Here is a 21898-nt window from a genome sequence, read left to right on the forward strand (position 1 = left end):
CACACTTCTCAGAAACAGAGTGAAGCCGAAAGCTGGGAGAAAAGTACGAAGATAAAAGAAGAAGAAGAAGAAAAACCTTCTCTAGAAAGAAAATAAACTAATTCTAGCATGTGTGAAATAGATGCAAATGGCATTGCGTGCATTTACATGGAGATGTACATAAACACAATGTGCACACAGACGCAAAGCTATGCATTATCCATGTTTGCCCTGCAGCTTGCATATGATTTCCACCTAAAGACTCCCTGCATCCATTGACATATGATGTCATAGCATCTGTTTAGTATCCTTGAGTGAGACAACAGAGGACTTTTGATGTTGATATAATCATAGGACATTTTGTTGATATTTCTACTCTTATTTTTGTTCCTAACCATAAAAAATATGAGGATACATCAAATAAGGCACAAGGTTCTTTTATGTAAACACATTCATACCATATTTAATAATTCATTCCTCCCTCAATCAAACTGTTACATTAACAAAAACGGAGATATGAAGATAAGCAAGTAGGCTTTTCATTTTAAGTCTGTATTGATGCTATGCATTGTTAAGATTTTTTTGGACTAGTTTTGAAAATCACATTTATGTATTGTGGCAAATATTTTCCTTTTTGTGTTTGTTTTACACGTCTTTGTCTAACACAACATTCTGTTATGGGGGATTAATAAAAGGCACTTCTATTTTCAGTTAAGAAACATGACGAATTGTGACGCCTGATCAAATTGAAAATACCTTTTAGTGACCTCTGGCTGGTAGCTCTTAATCAGAGTCATATAACTACAATGAGTTAAGTCAAAAAAGAAGGTAGAAAATTACTTCAAATTGCCATGGTAGATGCTGAACATCATAAGATAAGTATGAATGGACTCAAGGTCAGTATAAATAATCAGGTGACAGGCAGCTTGAATGGGTACGAAACAAAACTACAAAAGTACTAAACAGTGGCGGGGAAAAATACCTGGTGTTAATTTGGACCATGTGTGTGCATAAGCATCAGGTTGGTTGCAGAAGGAAATAGAAGTATTAAGAAATATACATCTCAAAATATGGCGCTGTTACTCTCTACCCCAACCAGCAGCATCTGGCTCCAAGGTGTGCAACCAAGGGATGCTTTTCACGCCTGTTCTATTCAGAAACGTGGACAGTTCTGATAAAACGGTCTGCTCCTGAACTCCAGTCATCGGTTTTGCCCCGGTATGCTTCAGCATGACACGTTCAATGTGCCTTAAAGATGCTAACTCTCATGCTGAAAACAGAACCGACCGTCAGCTCAACAAACTCAAACGAATCTGCGTAAAACTACATCTATATTTTATGGCATTTGCTGACACAGATTCAAACACAAGATTTTCTTTCCAGCAACACATAACTATCCTGTATCAGAGATATGATTACAGGTAAAGCTGATTCAAATAAAAGGTTTCTTGCCCACACAGCACAACAGCCCTTTATGTGCCATCTTCTGTATCAAATTCTTTTCCCCAGTTTTCACCACTCTCATGTTTGCTGTAATGTTTTCAGTACACAATAGCTACAGTGGTGTTAAGCTCATGTTGTCCCATCAAGAGAAGAGCACCGACAACAACCGAACACTCTTCCCACCCCCGTTCACGACCAGTTCCACTGGTCTTTCGCTTTGTTCCCACGCTCCCTCGCTTCTTTCTTCTCACTTGTGCATTGTCCTGTACCCCCAGGTTAGAGGTTCTCTCTCTGTTTCCTCCACTAAAGCCTGGAAAATAGGAGGACAAGAGGAAGAGGAGAGTCAGAAGAGGGCCGGGCAACTGAGGAGGGCCTGTCCATCCTTCTCCTTTCGGCCTCGCTTCCTAACCGGTCTGAACTGGTTCTGTCATAGGTGAACCAGAGACGTGTCCTCTTTCGCCTCTGGACAAAAAAGAGCCATGGTGGCATTCCATCTATAGTCAGCAGGTACCAGGGAGCCATGAAGCGGTGTGTGTATGTAATTGTGTGTGTGTCTGTCTCCCAAGACCTTTGAGGCCTGGATCATTGCCAAGTTCATCTGTTAATGGACAGCTATGGAGAGAGCCTCCCCCATCCCCCTCTTTCCCTGTCTCTGCAGCAGCCGTGCCTGCTCACGACCCCCCCTTAACCTCCCCAACCCCCACCCAGGCCCGTTCAGACACAGGCCTCTACTCTCCCTCGACTCCTTTTCTCTTCCTCTTGTCCTCCTCCTCCTCGTCCTCCTTCCAGATCCCCACTGCCCACTACTCTACGCGCTTCTCCCATTCAAGATAAACAGAGTGCTTCAAGTTCAGGGGGACACCCTGGGACCCTTTAACAAAGCCATCTATCATGCTGTCTCCCCAAGACTCCTGTGGTCGTAGCGGGCTCTGCTGTCGCTGCTGATACTGCTGTAGCGTGTGCATCTGACCCTCAGTCAGCCTGTGAGAGTGTGAAAACCTACAGGCTGGGCACAGAACAGCCAAAAAGCCTGCTAACTCTGAACAGCTGCTGGGCAATTTAAAACAGTTTCCTTTACTATGATTTTAGCCACTATCACCAAAGCAAAGAACGAGCAAATACACTGTCCCTTTCAGACAACTTGTGAAAATCACAAGGGACAGCACAGAAAAGTGGGGCTCCACACCTTGGAAACACTCTGACAGTTCACTCATTGCCTTCCAGTCTTACTGTGAGATGATTACCCAACTGTCAACATCTTAAAAGTATGGGAATATGACAATGACAATGACAATGAGACCGAACCACTGCACAGAAACTTTGTGGTGATAAAGAGAGAGGATGCAGAAAAAGTGGTTCCCTTTTTTAGAAACACCAATATTTGGGAGAGTATCAGGACACAAAACACATATTCTGTTCCTTTACAGCTTGCTTGAAATGCCAGTACACTAAAAGAAAAAAGGAAAATAAAGATTTCAGGTTTAAAATGCTACCAGTCTCCCTTCTTCCCCCAAGTGTTGCTGCACACTGTAAGTAAGCTGTCTGAAAGAAGATACCATACAGTTTTTCTTTCTTCTAAGAAAGACAGATTTGGCTTTTTCAAACAGTCAGCAGGTTTTGGGTAGCAGTGGACTTCAAACTCATTTCTGGATTAACTGAGTAAGTTAATCAGCTAATATAAGCTTGCTGTCATTGGGTTACTCTATTAGTAGAGGAATATTACAGAGGCAAAATATTTTGTGCAACAAACACTTAAAAATGATCAGGTTTCTGTTTCAAAATAAAAATGGTAAATGTATTTGTGTGGCGCTTTATCAAGTCCAGAGATTCCAAAGTGCTTCAGACCACATTCTGTCATTCTGATCATTCACATACACAGATGGTGGCAAACTACTGGATTGTAGCCACAGCTGCCCTGGGAAAGTCTGACAGAAGCGAGGTTGCCATACCACCGGGCCCTCTGACCACCACCGACTGGCAAGGCAGATGAAGTTTTGCCTAAGGACAAAAGAACTGTTGCAGATGAAGAAGGAGATGGAACCCAAGGTGAGGCAGGCAGTTCTCTTGCCTCATGGCAGGGGGCGCTCATGATCCCAGACATTGTGCCTCCACAACTGCAGAGTAAGAGACAGTAACAACGAGCTAGCCGTACAGTAAAGTCAAGTGCAGCGATTATCCGATATATTTTTAGCTTTCTCCTCTTACCACAGCAATCACTTATTAATAATCGCAAAATAAACATTAAGCCTAAAACCATACGACTGCAACAGACTGAATGTTCTGCTCTTTGTGTGGGAAATATTTGAGTGTTTTTTTTTTTTTTTGTGGCGTTGTTGTCAGTTGCTATGGCAACGAGTCTGCGCATATCTGTGCTTTTACAGAGAGCGAGAAAGAAGAGGTTTTGAGTTGTACTTTAATTGTTTTTCCCTTTGCTGTGGAGCACAGCAAGAAATTAATAATATCTAAATGTCCAAGTTTGACTGAGTTAGCGGAGTTATTCTACGGCGGCAGCGCAGCTATACGACATGTTAAAGGATTGTCTTTTTGCCCTCCAGCGAAATTTCCTCATGTAAACAATAACATGCAGGGAGTCTATATTTGTAAATATGATTATGATTAAGTCAGCGCCTCACCAGCTATGAACCTCACCGCACCTCACTGATGGAACCAGCAACCCACTGATTATGCGACAAACACGTTAAAGATAAAATGATTAACTTAATAAACTTATTGCAAAATGTAAAATCTTATGTTATCTTATGATTAGTTGCCTTTCTTACTTGGAAAAGCAAAATAAAATGGCAACATGTATAAAAAGAACTCTACGTTTTTGTGCAAATAATATTAAATTGAAGTTTTCATATTGTAAAAATTTCTTCCAAAGCTTTTCCAGTCACACTGACTACTCAAAGCGTCTTACACTAGACCCACATTCACTCATTCCTACACCGCAGATCTGAAGGCAGCTTGGGGTTAAGCCCAGTGACAGCACAAAAAGTTGAACCAAACCTAGAACCTTCAGAATGCAAGACAGCACTGAGCCACAGTCACAATATTTACAAGCTCGGATTCATACAGAGGGACTGTCAGCCTTTGACACCGCAAACTTTCCTGAGGCATTCCGGTTATCCTACTCCAACATTAAGATATTTCTATCTGTCCTTCTCCCTCTTCGCTCTCTCTTGTTACTTTTCTGTATCTATCTGACAAACAGCCACAGCATCCGCCCCCAAAGCTCAGCAGCTGCTGTGCTCTCTCCGAGCTACTAAAGGAGAATGGGCGGCCTCCAGGTTTTAGAGCGCTAAATTATCCATTAGATGTTATCAAGTTGTAGCAGGGCAATGCCATTCTGCTAGGAGCCATCAATTTTTCATGAGTCCCAGACACACCGCGCATCGGGAAGCTACACCAGAATCTCTCCACTCCCAGTACTCCGCCTGTCCCGTCCAGCGAACAGAGCTGCACGCAAACTTGGATGTGTACACGCAGTCATCCAGACATCCCAGTATGCAGTAAACAAATACACACGCTGACATAAAGGCAGCCAGGAACATGCTCTTGCACTCAAGCTCTGCCGAAACAACCAGGACAGACCTTGTTTATGGAACATCGAGTTCCGCATTTATTGTCTTTAACTCCCCCATCTCCTTCTTTATTCCTCAGCCCACAACATCTCGAGCCAGTTCTCAAATTTAACACTCCCTACACTTTATTTCACTACCCATCACATCTTTCTTACTCGCACACACCCTCCCTCTCTTCCTCCTCCTGCTGTTTCTTGCCGTGGCCTGGCAGGCTGGCAGGGCAGACATGTTCAGAATGTGCTCCAGTAATGGGCTAATCAAAAATGCAAAACAATTGGCAATTACCGTGCGGGGCCCTAATGGTCATTAGAATTTACAACAAGGTAATGAACTGAGAGTCAGCTCAGTCCATGCATATTCATAAAGCAATCAGGCCTTTGAAGATTAAAGAAGCGCTTCAAATTTAAATGAGGACGCCAGTATGTTATCAGTGAGATTCAGCCTGCAAAAAGTAAAGGGTGCCTGGGACAGGAGTGTGCTTTTATGACCGTGCATGTATGTATGTGTCTGTATGGTAAGGAGGACCAGGGGTCAGTTTGGCATGGGGGTGGATGAAATGAAGGTATAAGCACATGTGCATGCATGTATGCACCCATGCATACGCGATCGGCATCGGCGCTCTCGACAGTCTGTTTCTCTCCACCTCCTGATTGCACGTTTTTGTGTAGAAGCAAAAGCTGTGCAACAAAAAATCTTTTTACAGTCTAAAGTGTTTTTAATGGCTAAATTACGACTTGTTGAAAAATGAATGAAGGCAAGTCATTATCTTTTAATCAACATTTAAAAGATGCGGGGTTTGAATCCGAGATCAAATGCAGGCTTGACTTGAACTATTAGGAGGCAACGCAGCTTCTGAAGCCCCACTGGTGTAAATCCCACTACTGGTGCACATTTATATTTTACAAAACCTCGAGCATGTTCCTGCTAAACAGCTCTGAGAGTTTCAATCACAGAGATGATGCAGGCACTCTTGGTTTAGGCCAAAGGAAATCTAATCACTCATATCCATATACTTAGACTAGCATGCATTCCTCGTCACTGTGCTTTTTGTGTGGCCTTAGATTAGTCTTATTAAGCATGAGAAGGACAAAGCAAAGGACTGTGGCCTTAAACACAAGTCATAATATGAATAGCTTGAGATGACATTCTTACAGGAATAGTTCAGGGTCTTTGAATTAAGGTACTTGTGAACGCTCTCTGCGCCAGAACCTTCTTTAGCTAAGTGGACCAACCAGACCAAAGTGGACAGCATGACCCTTAATGTGAATACTTCAGGGTTATGCTTCAAACTATCATCTGGTTTTCACAGGGTTGGTATTTACATAGAATCTGATTGTTATTAACAAGGTAAATGGAGGTACGAGATAGGACGGTCTTCCTGTGTGAAACATGGACTGAGAACGAAACATGATGCCGCTTTTCCAACTGAACAATAAACCTTATTTCATTGTTTTGAAAACTTTTGTTTCACCTTAATTAGTTTAGTTTTGTAGTTATGGCAGGGTGTTTGTAAAAAAGGGGTCTGCCATTCAACCCTTGTTTGTGAAACTTTTTTTATTATTCTTTTCATTCTCAATGCATAATATATAAATATGTATACAGCTAATAGACATTTAAATACCTCATTAAAGCATCTAAAAATATAGGAATACAGTAATATTGACAATTGAAAAAATGTTTTCATAATAAAATGTTCACTGGCCAATCAAAGTAGCTGCCTGGTAGAAAGTTAAAGAAGTGTAAAAAGCTAGTAATAAGAACAGTAGTTTTAGTGAAAACTGTCTTTTTGATTTTAACTCTGCTTTGCTTTTCCCTCAGGCAGTTACTCTGAAGGGAAACACTTTATATGCTCTGTCTCGCTACACGCTTAACACAGGAAACCACTGATCTTGTTTAAACCCTAAAACTACACGTACGGCAGACACGAGTTAAATTTAAGTACATGCATACCTTTGATTTAAACCTGTGTGTTTCATCTATTGTTAGCCCCAAAAATTCCATCCTAATTTATGTTTTTTAAACTTAGTCTCTAAATTTAAAAATGCAAGTTTTTCAAATGACTAAGTTATAAAAAGTGGTATATGCTTAAAAACCTAAACTAAAAGACAGTTTATTTAAGTCAGCATAAATACATTTTATTTTTAAGTAGTTATATTTTGGCAATAGCACTATATTTTCTATTATTTGAGAGCTGTAAACTGAGAAAATAAAAATGAACATGGTATATTTGTACTCTACTGGTGGCACTAAATAATTGATTTCAGAGTTCCCAAGACCAGGACTAAATAAAGGGAAGGGCTTTTACTTTTTATGTTCTTCACCTCTGGAAGAAACTTCCTGAAAACCTGAGACGTGTGAAAATGTTTGGCTCCTTTAAATCAAGACTGAAAAGGTTACTGTTCAATTCAATTAATTCATAATAAAAATATATATATTATTCAGCAATTATTTCTCGTGGTTTATGCTTTTACAAGATGCTCAGTGTAGTAATATGTATTTTGTGTACTTTTTTTGGTTTGCTTATTTTGTTGTGCTGTGGAGCATTTTGAATGACCCTGCGGATGAATAGTGCTATGTGTGATACACCATAAAGTGGGAGAATTCAATTATCACTTGGTGATAGTCCAGAAAATCTGTTTAAGAAAATATACGCCACCACACAGAAATTAATAGTATTGCAACTAATTACATATATGGGTTTGTACGAAGGTTCGGGCAACGTCTCACCAGGAGACCGGAATTGAGGAGCCCCGCCCCTCGCTCTTCAGACAGAGTTTGGGGAAGAAGACGGTGGTTGTCCTTTTTTTCTCTCACTGACTGTTCGTCATTACAGGTTAGTAGTGTGAAGCTGGTGAGGGCTGCCCCCCGTTAAAAATGTGGAGTAACAATGTATATTTGGATATGATTTGTAATTTGATTGATAGATGTGCTGAAACATTGAAAATAAATAAAGAAAAAAAAAGGATTTGTTAGGATCGCAGTTAGCTACATTTTAGCTACAACGGTCGCATAACGGCCGTTCTGAAGATCGCTACATGTATCTTTTTTAGCTCCGTTCCACTCCCCGATTAAACATTGGTACCCTGAGATACATTGTGTTGTTTTATCTGTTAAAAAGGAGTTATTATTATTATTATTATGATTATTGTTATTATTATTATTATTACTATAGACTTTACTTTTTCTCCCTTGCGATGTAATCAATTAAACTGTAGTTTATTCAGTCGGACAGTAGTTATTGAAAACACATTAGAGTGAGCTTAAGGTTTTGTCCATTATTACATCTCCCTCTTGCAGTATTCAACATAATTAATCCTCTTATTTGAGAAATGGGTTTTTTTAATGTATATCGCTGCACTCTGGATTGATTGGTGAGAGTTGATACCTTTTTTTACACAGGTGAAGGCTGTGTGTGTTTTTTGTAGCAGAAGAAAGGACACAGGAATGTGATTGTTCTAGGAAATGTTAATAATTTCATAATTTCAATAATTTGTAATAAAGACAGAGTTTGGGGAAGAAGACGGTGGTTGTCCTTTTTTTCTCTCACTGACTGTTCGTCATTACAGGCTCTCCAAGATCAAGGGAAAGCGGAAAGTCGTAAGAAGAAGAAAAAAAAAAACGGAAAAACAAAACATCATTTGTTATATTCGTCACTATAAGTAGAGACGAGTAACATATGCAAATAAACTTGTCGTGGCTTGACTGGTTAGAAAGTTTTACAGGGTTACAGAGCAAGAAATTAAGCAGATGTCTAGTTTCTTCATCTACTTGAGGACTTGAAGACTGATGAGAATGTTTCTTTTAAAAACAAAACAAAAAGTTCAATCTGATTCGTCTCAAAATCTTTTCTTTTTCCCACCTCAAACTAATCTGCCTTCCTAAAATATCATGTCTGTCCTTCTTGCTCTGATCAGTCACTTCCTGAGCTGCAGCTGCATCAAAGCCACGTTTTTCTTCTCTGTTTCTGTTCTGTCTAAAAATACAGTCATTAACCTGCAGGTGGTCAAACCAGCGTGGAAGGGAGGGGCTGGCATGACGAGCCCTGACACTGTCAGATGACCCCTGACCCACGGATGTGACTGCCTGCCACGCTATTGACAAGACAGCGGCAGGACACGCTCAATTCTGAGGATTGCTTTTTTTCATCTTATGTGACGAGACCGTGGACAAACAAGGCTTTTTCTCTTGTGCATCTTAGTCCAACAGTAGGTAGAGGGGACAGAGAGAGACGCGGCGCATGTTTGTTCCAACTGGCTCTGCGGCCAAGTCTGCGAGAGTGAGAATGAGCACTAGGGTGGAAGTTGGAAGCCTTTAAGAGGTGCAGACACGCTAATGTAGCCAAAACTTTCAGTTTCCAGTTCCCGCAGGCAAACCAGCGGAGCGCTACGAGATGTAAGAGGGGGGTTGGGTCAGAAACGGGTGGGGGGTGGTTTAAAATAAGGATCGTATGTTTCTGACACATCTCATCAGCTCACATCGCATCATGGGGCCTCTCCCGCAACACATTTATTCTAGACAAAACACAGGTTCGCAGGCGGGAGTTCCTCAGATGCCGCATGTGTGCGCGAGTGTAACTTCCTAAAACGAGCGCACGTTGTGTTCGTCAAGCAGATTTGTGTCAGTGAGTGCACTAGCATGAGCCTCCTTTTGTGCAGAGTGTGCTTGTGTTTGTGTGAATCTGTGTTTGTGTGCATACTTCAACTAGTCTCCACCTGAATGGCCCGAGGCGCTGGTGCTGGGGTTGTTAGAAGACAAACAGAGACACAGAAAGCCCGAGCCAGGAGCCCCCGCTCCAGAGAGGACGGCACACGCACGTACAAACGCACACGCACTCCAGCACCTACCTACCTTCCTGCTGTCGTTCATACACACACGCGCGCACACGTACAGTGAGTGTCTTCCCCCTCACTGTACGTTTTCCCTCACGGATCCACAAAACAGATATACCTACTCTGACTTGCACACACATAGTTAAGCCCAGCCAGTGTTTCAAGCCCACCGCTGTGTGCCAAGTCTGGCCTGGCATGGTCCACAGAGAGGTGTCCTCAGGCAAGGCTTGCCAAGTCAAAGACGCTTTCATGTTCAGCCTGCACGCCCAGGGTAGTAAAGCTTTAACAAACAGAGCGACGCACATGCTTTCTTTTTTCCTTGCCGCTCACACAAACCAACAAAGCCATAAACCGTTTAAGTGGTCAAAACCCACACTCATACACACGCGGGCATTAACACCACATCCGCACTCAATATGTAAACATCTTCGGCTCTTAAATGCAGTCAGAGGCTCTAGCATTTAATCCAACAACAAAGGCCGACAAATCTCCTCCGACAACATTTGTGGGTGTTTGGAGCTCGGCTTCGGAATACAAAAATGTCCTTTATGAAAAATTCATCCTCAAAAACCATTCCCGTTCACCTCCATTAAAACTTAGCCGAGACAAAAATAGGACTGATCTTATCAGAGCCCAAAGCGACTGTGCGATCAAATTAGAGTCAGTTCTCACAGACAAAGGAGCGCTTATGCTCAAATATTAGCTGGTGTCCAATAATTACAGCAGCATGCATCTGTGCCTTTTCAGTATCAATTAAAGTGATCACCGAAACAAAGGCACAGCATGTAAACTTGCATGATACCCCACCATATGCCTCCGCACACATACACAGGACAGGATATCACAGCTAAGGAGCCCCTCCAGCCAACCCCCCAGCTCACACACTCTCTTGTGAAACGCACCGCTCACCCCCAGGTTCTGCCTGAGCGATACCCCATGTAGATGCATGTGGCCAGGGAAGAGAAGGTGGAGAAAGGTGGCAAAGTGCCAGCACAGAGCCTCCTAAACACCTTTGTGTCCGACTACACACAGCCAGAAAGCTGGAAGCAATTGAGCTAAGAAATACAGCTCCGTTGTTACGGTGTTTTCCTCCATATGGAAAGGGGAGGAAAGAGAGGAGGGGAATAGGTGGCTGCCATAATTGACTCAGTATCGATTCGGCGTCCAGGTTACAATGGAGGCAGCTCGCACGAAGGAGTCAAAGTGTGACATTTTGGTCGATTGGCACAGCTACAGTGGCCTCATTAACACATGTGGCTACGCTAGCGAGAATGTAAAAGGTGCTAATGCTGTGAGGGATAAGTAGTTGAGCCAAAATGATGTGCAAATATAAGCAGAAAAATGGGGTGTCACTCTAATATAATCCAACAAAGACAAAAGTGTTGTAGAGATGCTAATTACAGAATGTGGGACATGAAGAATAAGACATGTTTAAGTGTGATTGTGCAGCTTTAAGGCTAAAAAATCTAAAGGCATCTTCCTCCAGTTATTCAGTATAAAAAGATAAAACACGAGGGTGCAAGGAGATTTTGTTTTTCTCTTATCATTAAAGGGAAGAACTATGTTGTTGCTGTTCCCATTTATTCCATTATGGTGAAGTAAAATACAAGCTGTTTTTATGCCCTAGGCATGGAACTGTGTTCTCTAAACTTGAAGCCCTATCATACTCATGTTTGAGACACTTATTTTCAAGTAAGAAAGGCAGTAGATGCCCCATCAAGTTTTCAAAGGTGACTAGTAATGACTTCTTAGTAGACAACACTAAGTTAAAATAGCACAGAATAAGCCTACACCATCTTTAAAGGGTTTGGTAAAATTTTGGCCACTGCTCGTTAGCTGCTAATGACTCTAAAGTTGTTTTCGTGTGCTTCAGAATCCACGGTCTTGATGAGAAAATAAAAAACAAGCCTCCAGAAGTTTCCAATAACACAAGAATTTTTTTTTTTGTACATTTGTTCCTGGAGACTTTTTTTAAAGAATCACTGGAAGGGTCTGAACGCCGGCACAGTGACAAAGCTTCAATATCACCTGAGGGGTTTCTGATCTATTGAGGGATTTGTTAGGGAGTTTTGGTTCATTATGAAAAGTGGAAATTATGCATTTGAAATTATTTGCAACTGTCCCTATGTCGTGACAGTATGAGACAGATAATCTGTGACCAAATCAAGCTCTTCTGCCTTCTTCTAGTGCTCTAACTACTGAAACAACCAATCAGAGCCAGGAGGAGGGTCTTAGCGCTGTCAGTCTTCCTTGTGTACGTGCTGCTCACACCAAGTCCCTTTCTCTGGCACACTGCAGCGTCTGTCATGAATGCTCAGAGTAGTTAGCATGGCCGACGATGACGGCAGATTAACATGTTTCCTAGAATGGTGAGTTGTTCCTCTGCCATTAACACATTGAGCAGCATGTACATGAGTTGACTGTCAGCGCCAAGACCCTCCTCCTGGCTCTGATTGGATGTCTTTGACTGGGACCGGTGCATTTCTCCAGAGTGTAATAGCAGCACTGGGAAGAGCTGGAGGAGCTTGATTTTTTTTCACAGGTTATCTGTCTCATATTACACTATTGCAACATAGTGACAGTTTTAACAAACATGTAAAAAAAATTATAAAAGAGTAAAGTTAATTTAATCCTTATCCCTTCTTTAATATGGTTGCTAACCTGGTTGCTTCCATTCAGCACTAATATATCTCAGGTTGAGAAGCCATCATCTGCTTTCTTTCTGGGCCATTCATAATCTGCAGACAAGCTCCAATGTCCCTATGCATATCTTAAATTGTTTATCATGCAAATGACGGCGTGCAGGCTGCTTTGCCCTCAGCTAACGGCTCGCAGCTCTAGACAGCAGACCCCGGCCCCAGCTGCAGTCAGAGGACTCCCAGACAGCCTCAGCTGTCCCCTAGACAGAGAAGGAAAGGCACATCTCCTCTCCGGCTCCGGGTCTATTGCAGAATGAGCCCCCTTATTCTGACGTCCCGTTCTACCCTCACCCTACATCCCCCACCTTCAGGTTCAGTCGTCCCCTGGGTGTCGGCACCCTCTGAGTCTAGCAGCCTCCTTTCTCAGCCTAAACCAAGCGCCATCGCGTTTATAAACTGCTGTCCATATGGAAATCTATCTGTGTCAAATGACAGGTCAGGAGGAGGGTGAGGAGCACAAGGGGCCACTTTCAAGTGCAGGGCTGCAGCATATTATGCACTCTCCTGGAATGGAGTGAGAATGAAGCAAGTGTAGGAACAGTATGTATTGAGATGCCTCAGCTCAGTGTCATACTCTAACTGAGAAGGGGTGAAAGAACATGGCAGCAAGCATATGAAGCGCGAGGTGGCTCACTGGCACTGCCAGTCTTCATCCATCAATCTTGGATGCAGAAAGTAGAGGTGGTGGTGGTGGTGGAGGCGACGGCAGCAGTGGAGGGGCCCGGCTCATATGCATCTGCTGTCTGTTCTGCACACATATTCTGAACAAATAGCCCTATGGCTATTATTTCTATGGCTTTATTTATTTGCTGATCAGCATTTCTTTCTTTTTTTTTTTACCTGAAATGTAATAAAATAAAGAAGCTGAGGCTGACGTACCCCTCCAAAAATGTACTCAAGCTAATCCTGACAGTCACTCAGAGCCAGATGAAAGTATGAGCTAATGAGGAATGGGAAATCCTAAAAGCACTAAAATTCTCAAAAAATCAGGTTTACTTCTTTTTTTTTTACACAAACAAGACGTCAGTGGTGTCTCACTTTACATCCAAAATACATATCAGTGTAACTTCAGCGAGGAAGATATTTTTCTTTTTCTTTTAGAAGCAGACAAACTGGTCTTTATGCTCTGTCTGTCCTCATGACACTTAAACGTCAAAAGTAAATGTCATGGGGGTGATGCAAGATTTTTACAGTGTGAGCAGTATCATGTTATTACCATGAAAATAACAAAAATGACAAAATGATTTATTAAAAATAGAAAAGCAATAATTATTCCAACTGGAGCTAAAACACACAGTCTGATTCTTACAGTTAAAATAATTTGAAAGTAACACTCAAAGTATAAAAAGGTAATAATCATGAGTAGGGCTATTTGTTCTGGTTCCCAGCATGCATTTGGGCTGCCGGTCAGACCTTCTACAGCCATAATAAGAGTAATATATTGATCTCCATAGGTTTCCACAGCAGTTCTGTTTTTAGTCTAAGTAAATAACCCTTCTTTCAGCCAGCAGACTGGCAGTGTGTAGCAGCAGGTGAGAGAGGGGAGAACTGTACTACTATATGCGTCGTACTAAAGAGAAAACTCAAGTCACATTTTTTTTAGAGTGCAACAGAAGCTCTTTAAACCCCAGGACTGGTACACTAAAACTGACATTTTTCGAATCCAGGATGAACCTTGAGGCTGGTAACAGGCCTGTGTTTACTTGACATTATAAGAAGAAAACCTAACTCTAGATTTTAGCTAAGTTGAACAGAAAAAAATGCTATGCATTTGAATGAGTTATATTACTTTGCTGTTGTAAACTGTAGCAATGATCACAGTTGTATTGTAACAATATTTAAACGTAGATGATATAAAAAATAGTAGGTTGAAGCCATCAATAAATAAAATTTAGTATAGGGCTCTATGTGGCCTTGGACAGGCTCTGCTGTTACACGAAGTCCAAATACTTTCTAAGTCCCATAAATAACGCTCTGTTCACAATGCTAGTGACCTTATGATATCATGTGAACTACACTGCATGAAGATCTAAATGAGCAAAGAAATGCATGTTTGAACAGCTGACACAGCCAAAAGGCATGTCAGATGTGTCGCTGTGTGTGTGTGTGTGTGTGGGGGGGGACACAGATGTTTAACAAACTGTTAACGAACAAACAGTGGTCATTCTGTGTCACAGGGGGGAGAACTGACTGACAGTCGCTCTCTACCAAAAAGGCCTTCTGCGATTGCTGTCCAACGCCGAACAGGAGAGCAAAACGATGGCGCGCCCACCCGGCGTCTAGCCTCCGCTGGCATCAAATAAATGACAACCGTCCAGACAATCAGCACAACCTGGCACGCGCTATCGGCCTTCGTTAAAGGGAAGGGAAAAATGTCTGAACGCGCTGCTTGAAATCAAAGCCCGCTGTGTAAGAAAAACCGGCCATGAGGGATGTATGCTTGTTTGCACAGCAATTCGTGTTTTCACTGCAGCCTCATTTAGCCCCCGTGGACACCAAGCAAACCAACTAGCCGGCTTAAGAAGTCCTTAATTACTTCAAATCAAGAAAAACACTGACAATTAGTGGCTGTAGAGTTCCTCAAATAAACACTTCTTCGCTGACAGATAATTACATTCTTCTCCATCGCTTTTTAATTTTAGAACCAGAGTGAGCTTCTGCAGGCACATATTTGAGGGTAAGAGAGATGCTCTATGACAGTGTAATAAGCCAGTAAGGGATAGAGATACATCGCTGAGCGCCACATGAGAGAGAATATCTGTCGCCGGGATTTGAGGATCTGAGATGCAGGACAAACCGACAGAAACTCATCTCTTCTTTCAGCCTAAGCTCCCCTTCTCAGGATTTGTCTCTTTGTCTGACTACATTTGTCTTTTTCATCATCTGCAAATGTTTCCTTCATTTTCAGGATATCTGGTCTTCATTTAGTTTCGTGACACAGCTGGGAAACTTTGCAGCTCGTGAAACGTAGCAAGAGATCTGTTTTCCTCCCTGCTTAAGCTGATTTTCAAACATCCCAATTACAAGAAGCAAACCAAGCAAATCCCAGGTCGTGTTTGTTTTCCTCTGGTGTGAACCCTGGAAGCTGCAGCCTCTGTCAAGGTACCCAGCTCAAGCTACCAGTGTGTTTACCTGTGACATTCTCCTGCTTGGGGATTATTCCTTGCAAGGGCGCAGATAAGCAATCCTCTTCCAGAGACGACACCTGTATGGCCACCTCCACTGGGTGACGCGCTCTCCGTGGGTGCTGCTGCTGCTGGCTTCGAGAGTGAGACGAGGACGTGGAGAGGGGCGAGGCAAGCGGCGAGGATGGCGGCCTGTCCAGAGGTTTGTCCAAGCAGAGGCTGCCGTGGCACTGCCTCCGTTTGTGCTCGATGAACAGCAGGATGTCGGCCAGGGGGAAGCGGGTGTGGCACTGGCCGCAGGTGAGCAGGTCTGGATCCCCTTTCAGGGGCTCGTCGTCAGCCACACCCAGCCTGGGGGAGTCCTGAGAGTCTTCTTCGGCTAAAACACCTGAGGGTGGCTCAGCTGGATAAGCAGACAAAACAGAGGATGTTGGTAACAGAAGCAGCGAGACTGCAGGTAAAGTGTGACACGAGAAAGTATTTATACTTCTTAAAGAACCAGTATGTAAAATTTATTTAAAACTATCAGCTTTTTACATATTTGTTGAAACTGTCACTATGTCCTGACAGTGTGGTATGAGATACATAATCTATGAAAGAAATGACCTCCTCCCTGAGCTACTACAGTGATGTGAAAATAATGCACCGCAAAAACAACCAACCAGAATCAGGAGGAGGGTCTTAGTGTCAGCAATCAACGTTGTGTACTTGCTGCTCAATGCAGAGACACAACTGATCATTCCAGGAAAACTGTTTTGTCAGGTTAGTTACAGGTTAGAGCTTACATGACAGACTCAGCTGTCAGGAAAAAGCTACCGCATAGCAGAGTGAGGAGGAGAATGTGAGCAGCATGTATACTAGCATGATTGACAGCACGAAGACACTCCTTCTGACTCTGACTGTTTTTTCTGTGTATTTCCGTAGTTAGTAGGAGAACTGGGAGAAGGCAAAGGAGCTCAATTTTTATTGTCACAATACAGTGACAGTTTTAACAGATACATAATTTATATAAAACTTTCACATTTTAGCTTTACCATCTTAGGATATTATTGTGAAGTGGAAGCAAAACAATACATTGTTTTCAAAATTATTTACAAATAATAATGTGTGGCGTGACTTGCCCTCCTCTGTATGATGGCCCTAAATAAAATCAAGCGCACCCAGTTACCCTCAGAATGACCTAATTTGTCCAGCTGCACTCTGATCTCAGTATAAATCCAGCTGTTCTGCGAAGACCTCAGCAGTTTGTTGGAGAACATTGACAAACAAAATTCAAGAATCTCTCTGTTCTTTCTCGGGACATATCAGGGAGAAAGAACTATTCAATCCACCAGCAGAAAAACAAATGTGTTTGGGCAAAACTTGGAAACCTTCTAAAACATGGCTATCCGCATAACCTGACAAGGAATGGTAATGGAGGATGAACTAAAGATGGCCATATAAAATAAGGCCATCTTGCCACTCCTAATACTAACAAATCTTTAGCTGGTCAGAGTGGATGGAAGATGGAGGAAAGCCTGTTAGAGGCGCCAAATGACCTGAAGTGGGAAAACAACAGAATAATGACCCTAACAGCCACAGCTATGATGGAAATGTTTAGATCAGAACATTTTCAAGCGTTAGAATGGCCCAGTCAAAGTCCAGTCATGTATCTGTGTTCAACATTTGAAATCCGATGCTCACAGATGCTCCATGTCCATTTCAACTAAGCTCGAAGTATTTTCCAAAGAACGGGCAACAATTGTAGTCACGTTTTGTAGATCCAAAAATCTATTGAGGTTTCTAAACGTTACTCAGCAAAATGCAAGAAAGCTCAAGAGGAAATGAGCATTTTTCCAAAACACTTTAAATGTGACAACAAGTGAATGACTATGTCTACAGTGCACTATGGCAGACATCTGAAAGAATATGGTCAGGATTTAAAATGTGACTTTTTAAAAAAAAAAAGAAATAGCAAAAGAGGAAAGATAAGAAAAGAGCAACACAGCCTCCCTTCGATAAGGACTGACACGTTCAGCTTGCTGGCAGCAGTCAAACGATTAAGTTGCTTGACCCTCTTTATTGTGCTGCCAATCTTGCTTTTTTAATGAACCTAACACCTCTGAGAATCAAAAAATAGATTCTAATTTGAGTTCAAGATGATTGGACCCCATTTCGTTAAAAGTGCTGGGATCTTGTGAACCAAGGTTAGACATTGAGGGGTTGGATGTGGAGTAGGTCCCTGAAGTACTGACAGAGAGAGAGAGAGAGACAGATAGAAGAGAGGAGGGAGAGGGAGCATTTAAAAAGAAATATTCTAGCCACATGGTAAACGACATCAGGCGCCCCAACTGGGATGTTGCGATAAGATGTGATGAATTCTTGCCGCTTCAACCTCTAATTCTGTTTCGGGTCAGATGAGAAGGTGGTGAGGGACTGTATGCAAGATAGGCCCCGTTAGTTGTACGTTCAACTGCATTAAAGATGAAGGAATGCGGCCCCCTATTTTACTGAGGCTTATCTAAACCGGTTTGTGCTGCGGACGCTGGCGAAGGTGTGTGAGGATGGGGTAGATGGAAACATTTCTCTTTCTTCCAAACTAAATAATCTCATTTTGAAGCCAAGCAAGAGTGATGTAAATGAAAACCTTTTTTTTTTTTCCAGACATCTCTCACTGTGCCAGAATTTTAAGTAGTTTAGGCCAACATGTCCCACTGGACCGCTGCTGCAGCTCGTCTGTTTGATTATCAGGGAAATCATTTAGCCTCTTTCTTTTTTTTTTTTACTTCCCTATTTTTAGGCCAACGTGACACCCTTAAACAACAGTGGATCAATAACTTCATTCCACTCGTTTCATGAAAATGCCAAAGGGGGCGGGGAGGGATTTCTTAGCACGTTTTTAAATGAATTCACCAGACGCAGGTATGCTTCTATCATTCTTTTCACTTGTTTTCTTGGAATAAAGCAACTATTAGCTTCCTGATTGGTCACAATAGCGCAAAACAATCAGGGGCGCCTCCAGAAAGTCTTCAAGGAGATGGACAGATGGGGGCAACTATGATCTTCAGATTAAAGCCACAACAAAGATTTAGGAGTATCATTATCCTGCCGTCACAGTTTTCTAGGGGGAGAAGGACATTTAGTGGAGGCATGATGTGAAGGGTAGAAAAAGAGAAATAAAAAAAATATGAATAAATAATGTTAAAATAAGAAATCATAAGGTGAGATCCTGACCCCCCTCTTCCATACTGCCAACAACAACAACAACAAAAAACGACCCTTCGCAAGTTCCAGGTTAAGAAGGACACGGATGAAGCAGGTGAAGTTCATGTTTGGTGCCCCCTCCCAACCGACCTCCGTCCCCCAGCCACCGTATAGGACCTCAATCACAGTGCGCCCCCAACTGGCTACACCCTTTCTCCAATTACCACTCAACTGTGTGTGTTTTGCATTAAGCAGAACAACTCATAATTGATTGCGACGGAAAGTTACGGAGGCATGGACATCAACAATGGCTCTAAGTAAAGTCAAACGAAATCCAAGCTCTCCTGATCGCCGACACCAACTTAGACCCTGTGTCTGAGTGTGTGTGAGGGGGTGCGTGTGCGTGTGTGTGTCTTCCTCATCACTGATACTCAAAGAGCGAGCTGATGAGACGCCTCTTGCCTTCTTGCTGTCATTCATACCTATAAGACTTATTTTACTGCGTAAATGAATCTGTTGCAGCGCGTAAAAGCTGATCCGCGAGTCACATCAATGCACAGCGCGCGCGCGCAAAAGGGCATTTCTGTGACAAGTCAGAGCGCTAAGTGACATTTTTCTTTACATATTATTATTTGTCACACTTTATAACCCAATGCTAGTCTATTGAACTGCGTAATAACATCGTCTGTTAAGAGGAAACTGCACTCTTTCTTTTTTTCTGTTCGGCACAGACCGTTCCCCCGCGCTGTTGGCATGTGGGTATGTAAACACAACACTGTACTTCCTTGTGTCCAAACTAACGCAAACACCTTTAAATGTTTCATTGCGGTCAGATAAATCGCAATCTAGGCTGAAGTTGTTGGGTGACATTGGAAGCTTCACACTGGAAGTTGGGAGCGAATGTCCGCAACTAAAGCCTGCGCTGCCTTCACATGCAGGCAAAGGTCTCTGGCAATAAAGCTAATGCATGCCCTTTAATGGCGAAACAAACCTTAATGACCAACGAACTCTGCTTGGAGGTTCAAGTCAGAACTTTTTCACCCAGGAGGTTCCACGTTTTTATGGAGACCTGTGTCTAAGTGAAAATGCGTGTGTTCGCAAACCATGTAGCTATAAAAACGATCCAAGGAAGTTGTATTTGGGGGGGAAACACAACCGAACGATTAGTATATCCCTCACGGGTTAGAATAAAAACCGAGAGGCAAAATATTCCCACTTACGCGAAAACTCCCGTTTGCTCAAGTGCAGGGGTTTGCCTTGCTTGCGGCGAGACATGGTCGGTTCGGCGGGGGCTTCTCAGCTGAGTTCACATTGGGAAATCCGTCCCTTCGAGGTACACTCCAAATGAGAAAATCTTCATTGATGCGTCTGTCATCCGGATGAAGGCAGAAGAGGGACAAAAAGCAGAAGGAGAGCTGCGGATCAGACGGAGCGGGATGCGTAACGCGCGACGGGCTGTGTGGAGCTCTTCATGACTTTTTCCTCCAAAGAGGGAGAGAGAGAGAAACAGAGAAAGAGAGTGATGGGGGTATACGGCGAAACCCCCCTCTGAGCTGCAAGTTCAAGTGCGGACGTGACGTTCCTGCGAACTTGAACGTCAGGAGGTGGACATAGAAAACATGGGCTGGGCGAAGCAGGCCTGTGGGAGGGAGGCAGGGGGGCAAGCCTAATAAAAACCAATGGACACTCATTATTGACTACCTATGGAAAAGAGAGAGAGAGAGAGAGAGACACCCCAAACATACCAGTGGACGAAGGAGATCAAGGGGGCTGGGCTACGGGAGAGGGGAAGGACCACTACAGGACGCATGGAGCAGGGAGGCTGCGCAGCGTGGATGTAGTGGAGGACAAACTCAGCTATTACGCTCATGTGAATATGCAGCATGTATGTAAATTACAGAGCAGAACGCATGAACACCGAAATGTGCTTCTTTTACTATCATTAGATTTCTCTCAACACTAATTATAAGAAACAAGCATGTATTATTGATTTCTTGATCAGATCTATCCGGATTCTTGTTTTGTTAGAACTAAGAGGTGAAAGAAAAAAATCATCATATTAGAAATAAAATAATAATAATTTAAAAAAAACACGGAGCATAGCGTGACACTTCACAAAAGAAGAAAACGTTAAAACAACATCAAAATATATTTAGACAAGAACATTTAGAATATGACCTGATATGAGTTTAGGCTATTGTTTATTTTGCATATGAGCTTGGATGGAGATTTTCTACTTTATTTTGATTCCTGTTCGTTTGCTTCCTGCTGTGACAAGTGAGCTTCCTCTATTGGGCTCAATCAAGTTCCTTATTGTATTACATACAAAAAACGTAAAGAAAGATTTAGGTTCTAAAATAATCATTCTGCTTTTTTTGTTTTATTTTATTTTATGTATTTACTTTCTTTTTTGCCATCCAGCAGAACGAACAAAATTATTTCCGTTAACAAAAAAAAATCATACGTTTTTATTCAGTCATATTGTGATTTCTACTAATACAGAGTCCACTACTTGCAATTTCTTTAGTGATATGCTTAGTTGTTTAAATGTGTTTGAATGGAGGCTTAAATAAATACAATGAATATGCAGAATAATAATAATACATTTATTGTCACTGGAATCCATCTAACCTCAGAGGGCGATGAGATTAGGTCTAGCCTATGACAGGGCAATGGTATTAAGCAATTTATTATAGTGCAAAGGCAGGTGTGGACTGAATATGCAGCAGCATTTAGAATAAAAACTGAAGATATACACATTGTAAAAAGAAATAAATAAAAAGTATTGTATATACTGTAATTTTTTTCTGAATAACACCAATAATAATATGAATACGAATGAGCAATGACAGTAACATTATAACTATATTAACTATATTTCCATAACAATATAGGCAATATTATTGCCATTTTAATTATGAGTGAAAAATCCATTAAGTTTGCATGGAAATACCTTCTTTTATATTTTTGATTGCAAATAAGGAACTATTTTTATTACAAAAATACTTATTAAAAAGTTCCAAAACCCGAGACGTCGCCTTGCATCCATTAGCTAT

General features: G+C 42.1%; 1 protein-coding gene across 1 annotated transcript in view; it reads right to left on the reverse strand.

The window, feature by feature from the left end:
* The window catches only part of LOC114145192 (B-cell lymphoma/leukemia 11A-like), a 45432-nt gene extending 24811 nt beyond the window's left edge, over nucleotides 1–20621 (reverse strand). Inside the window, exons 1-2 of the mRNA XM_028018653.1 lie at nucleotides 20063–20621; nucleotides 15667–16062 (exon numbers count right to left, since the gene is read on the reverse strand). Of these exons, the coding sequence (XP_027874454.1) occupies nucleotides 15667–16062; nucleotides 20063–20117 (451 nt within the window). The 5' untranslated portion in view covers nucleotides 20118–20621. The remainder of the gene's footprint in view (nucleotides 1–15666; nucleotides 16063–20062) is intronic.
* Nucleotides 20622–21898: the final 1277 nt, after the last annotated feature.

This window comes from Xiphophorus couchianus, chromosome 5 (assembly GCF_001444195.1).
Source record: "Xiphophorus couchianus chromosome 5, X_couchianus-1.0, whole genome shotgun sequence".
Lineage (NCBI taxonomy): Eukaryota > Metazoa > Chordata > Actinopteri > Cyprinodontiformes > Poeciliidae > Xiphophorus > Xiphophorus couchianus.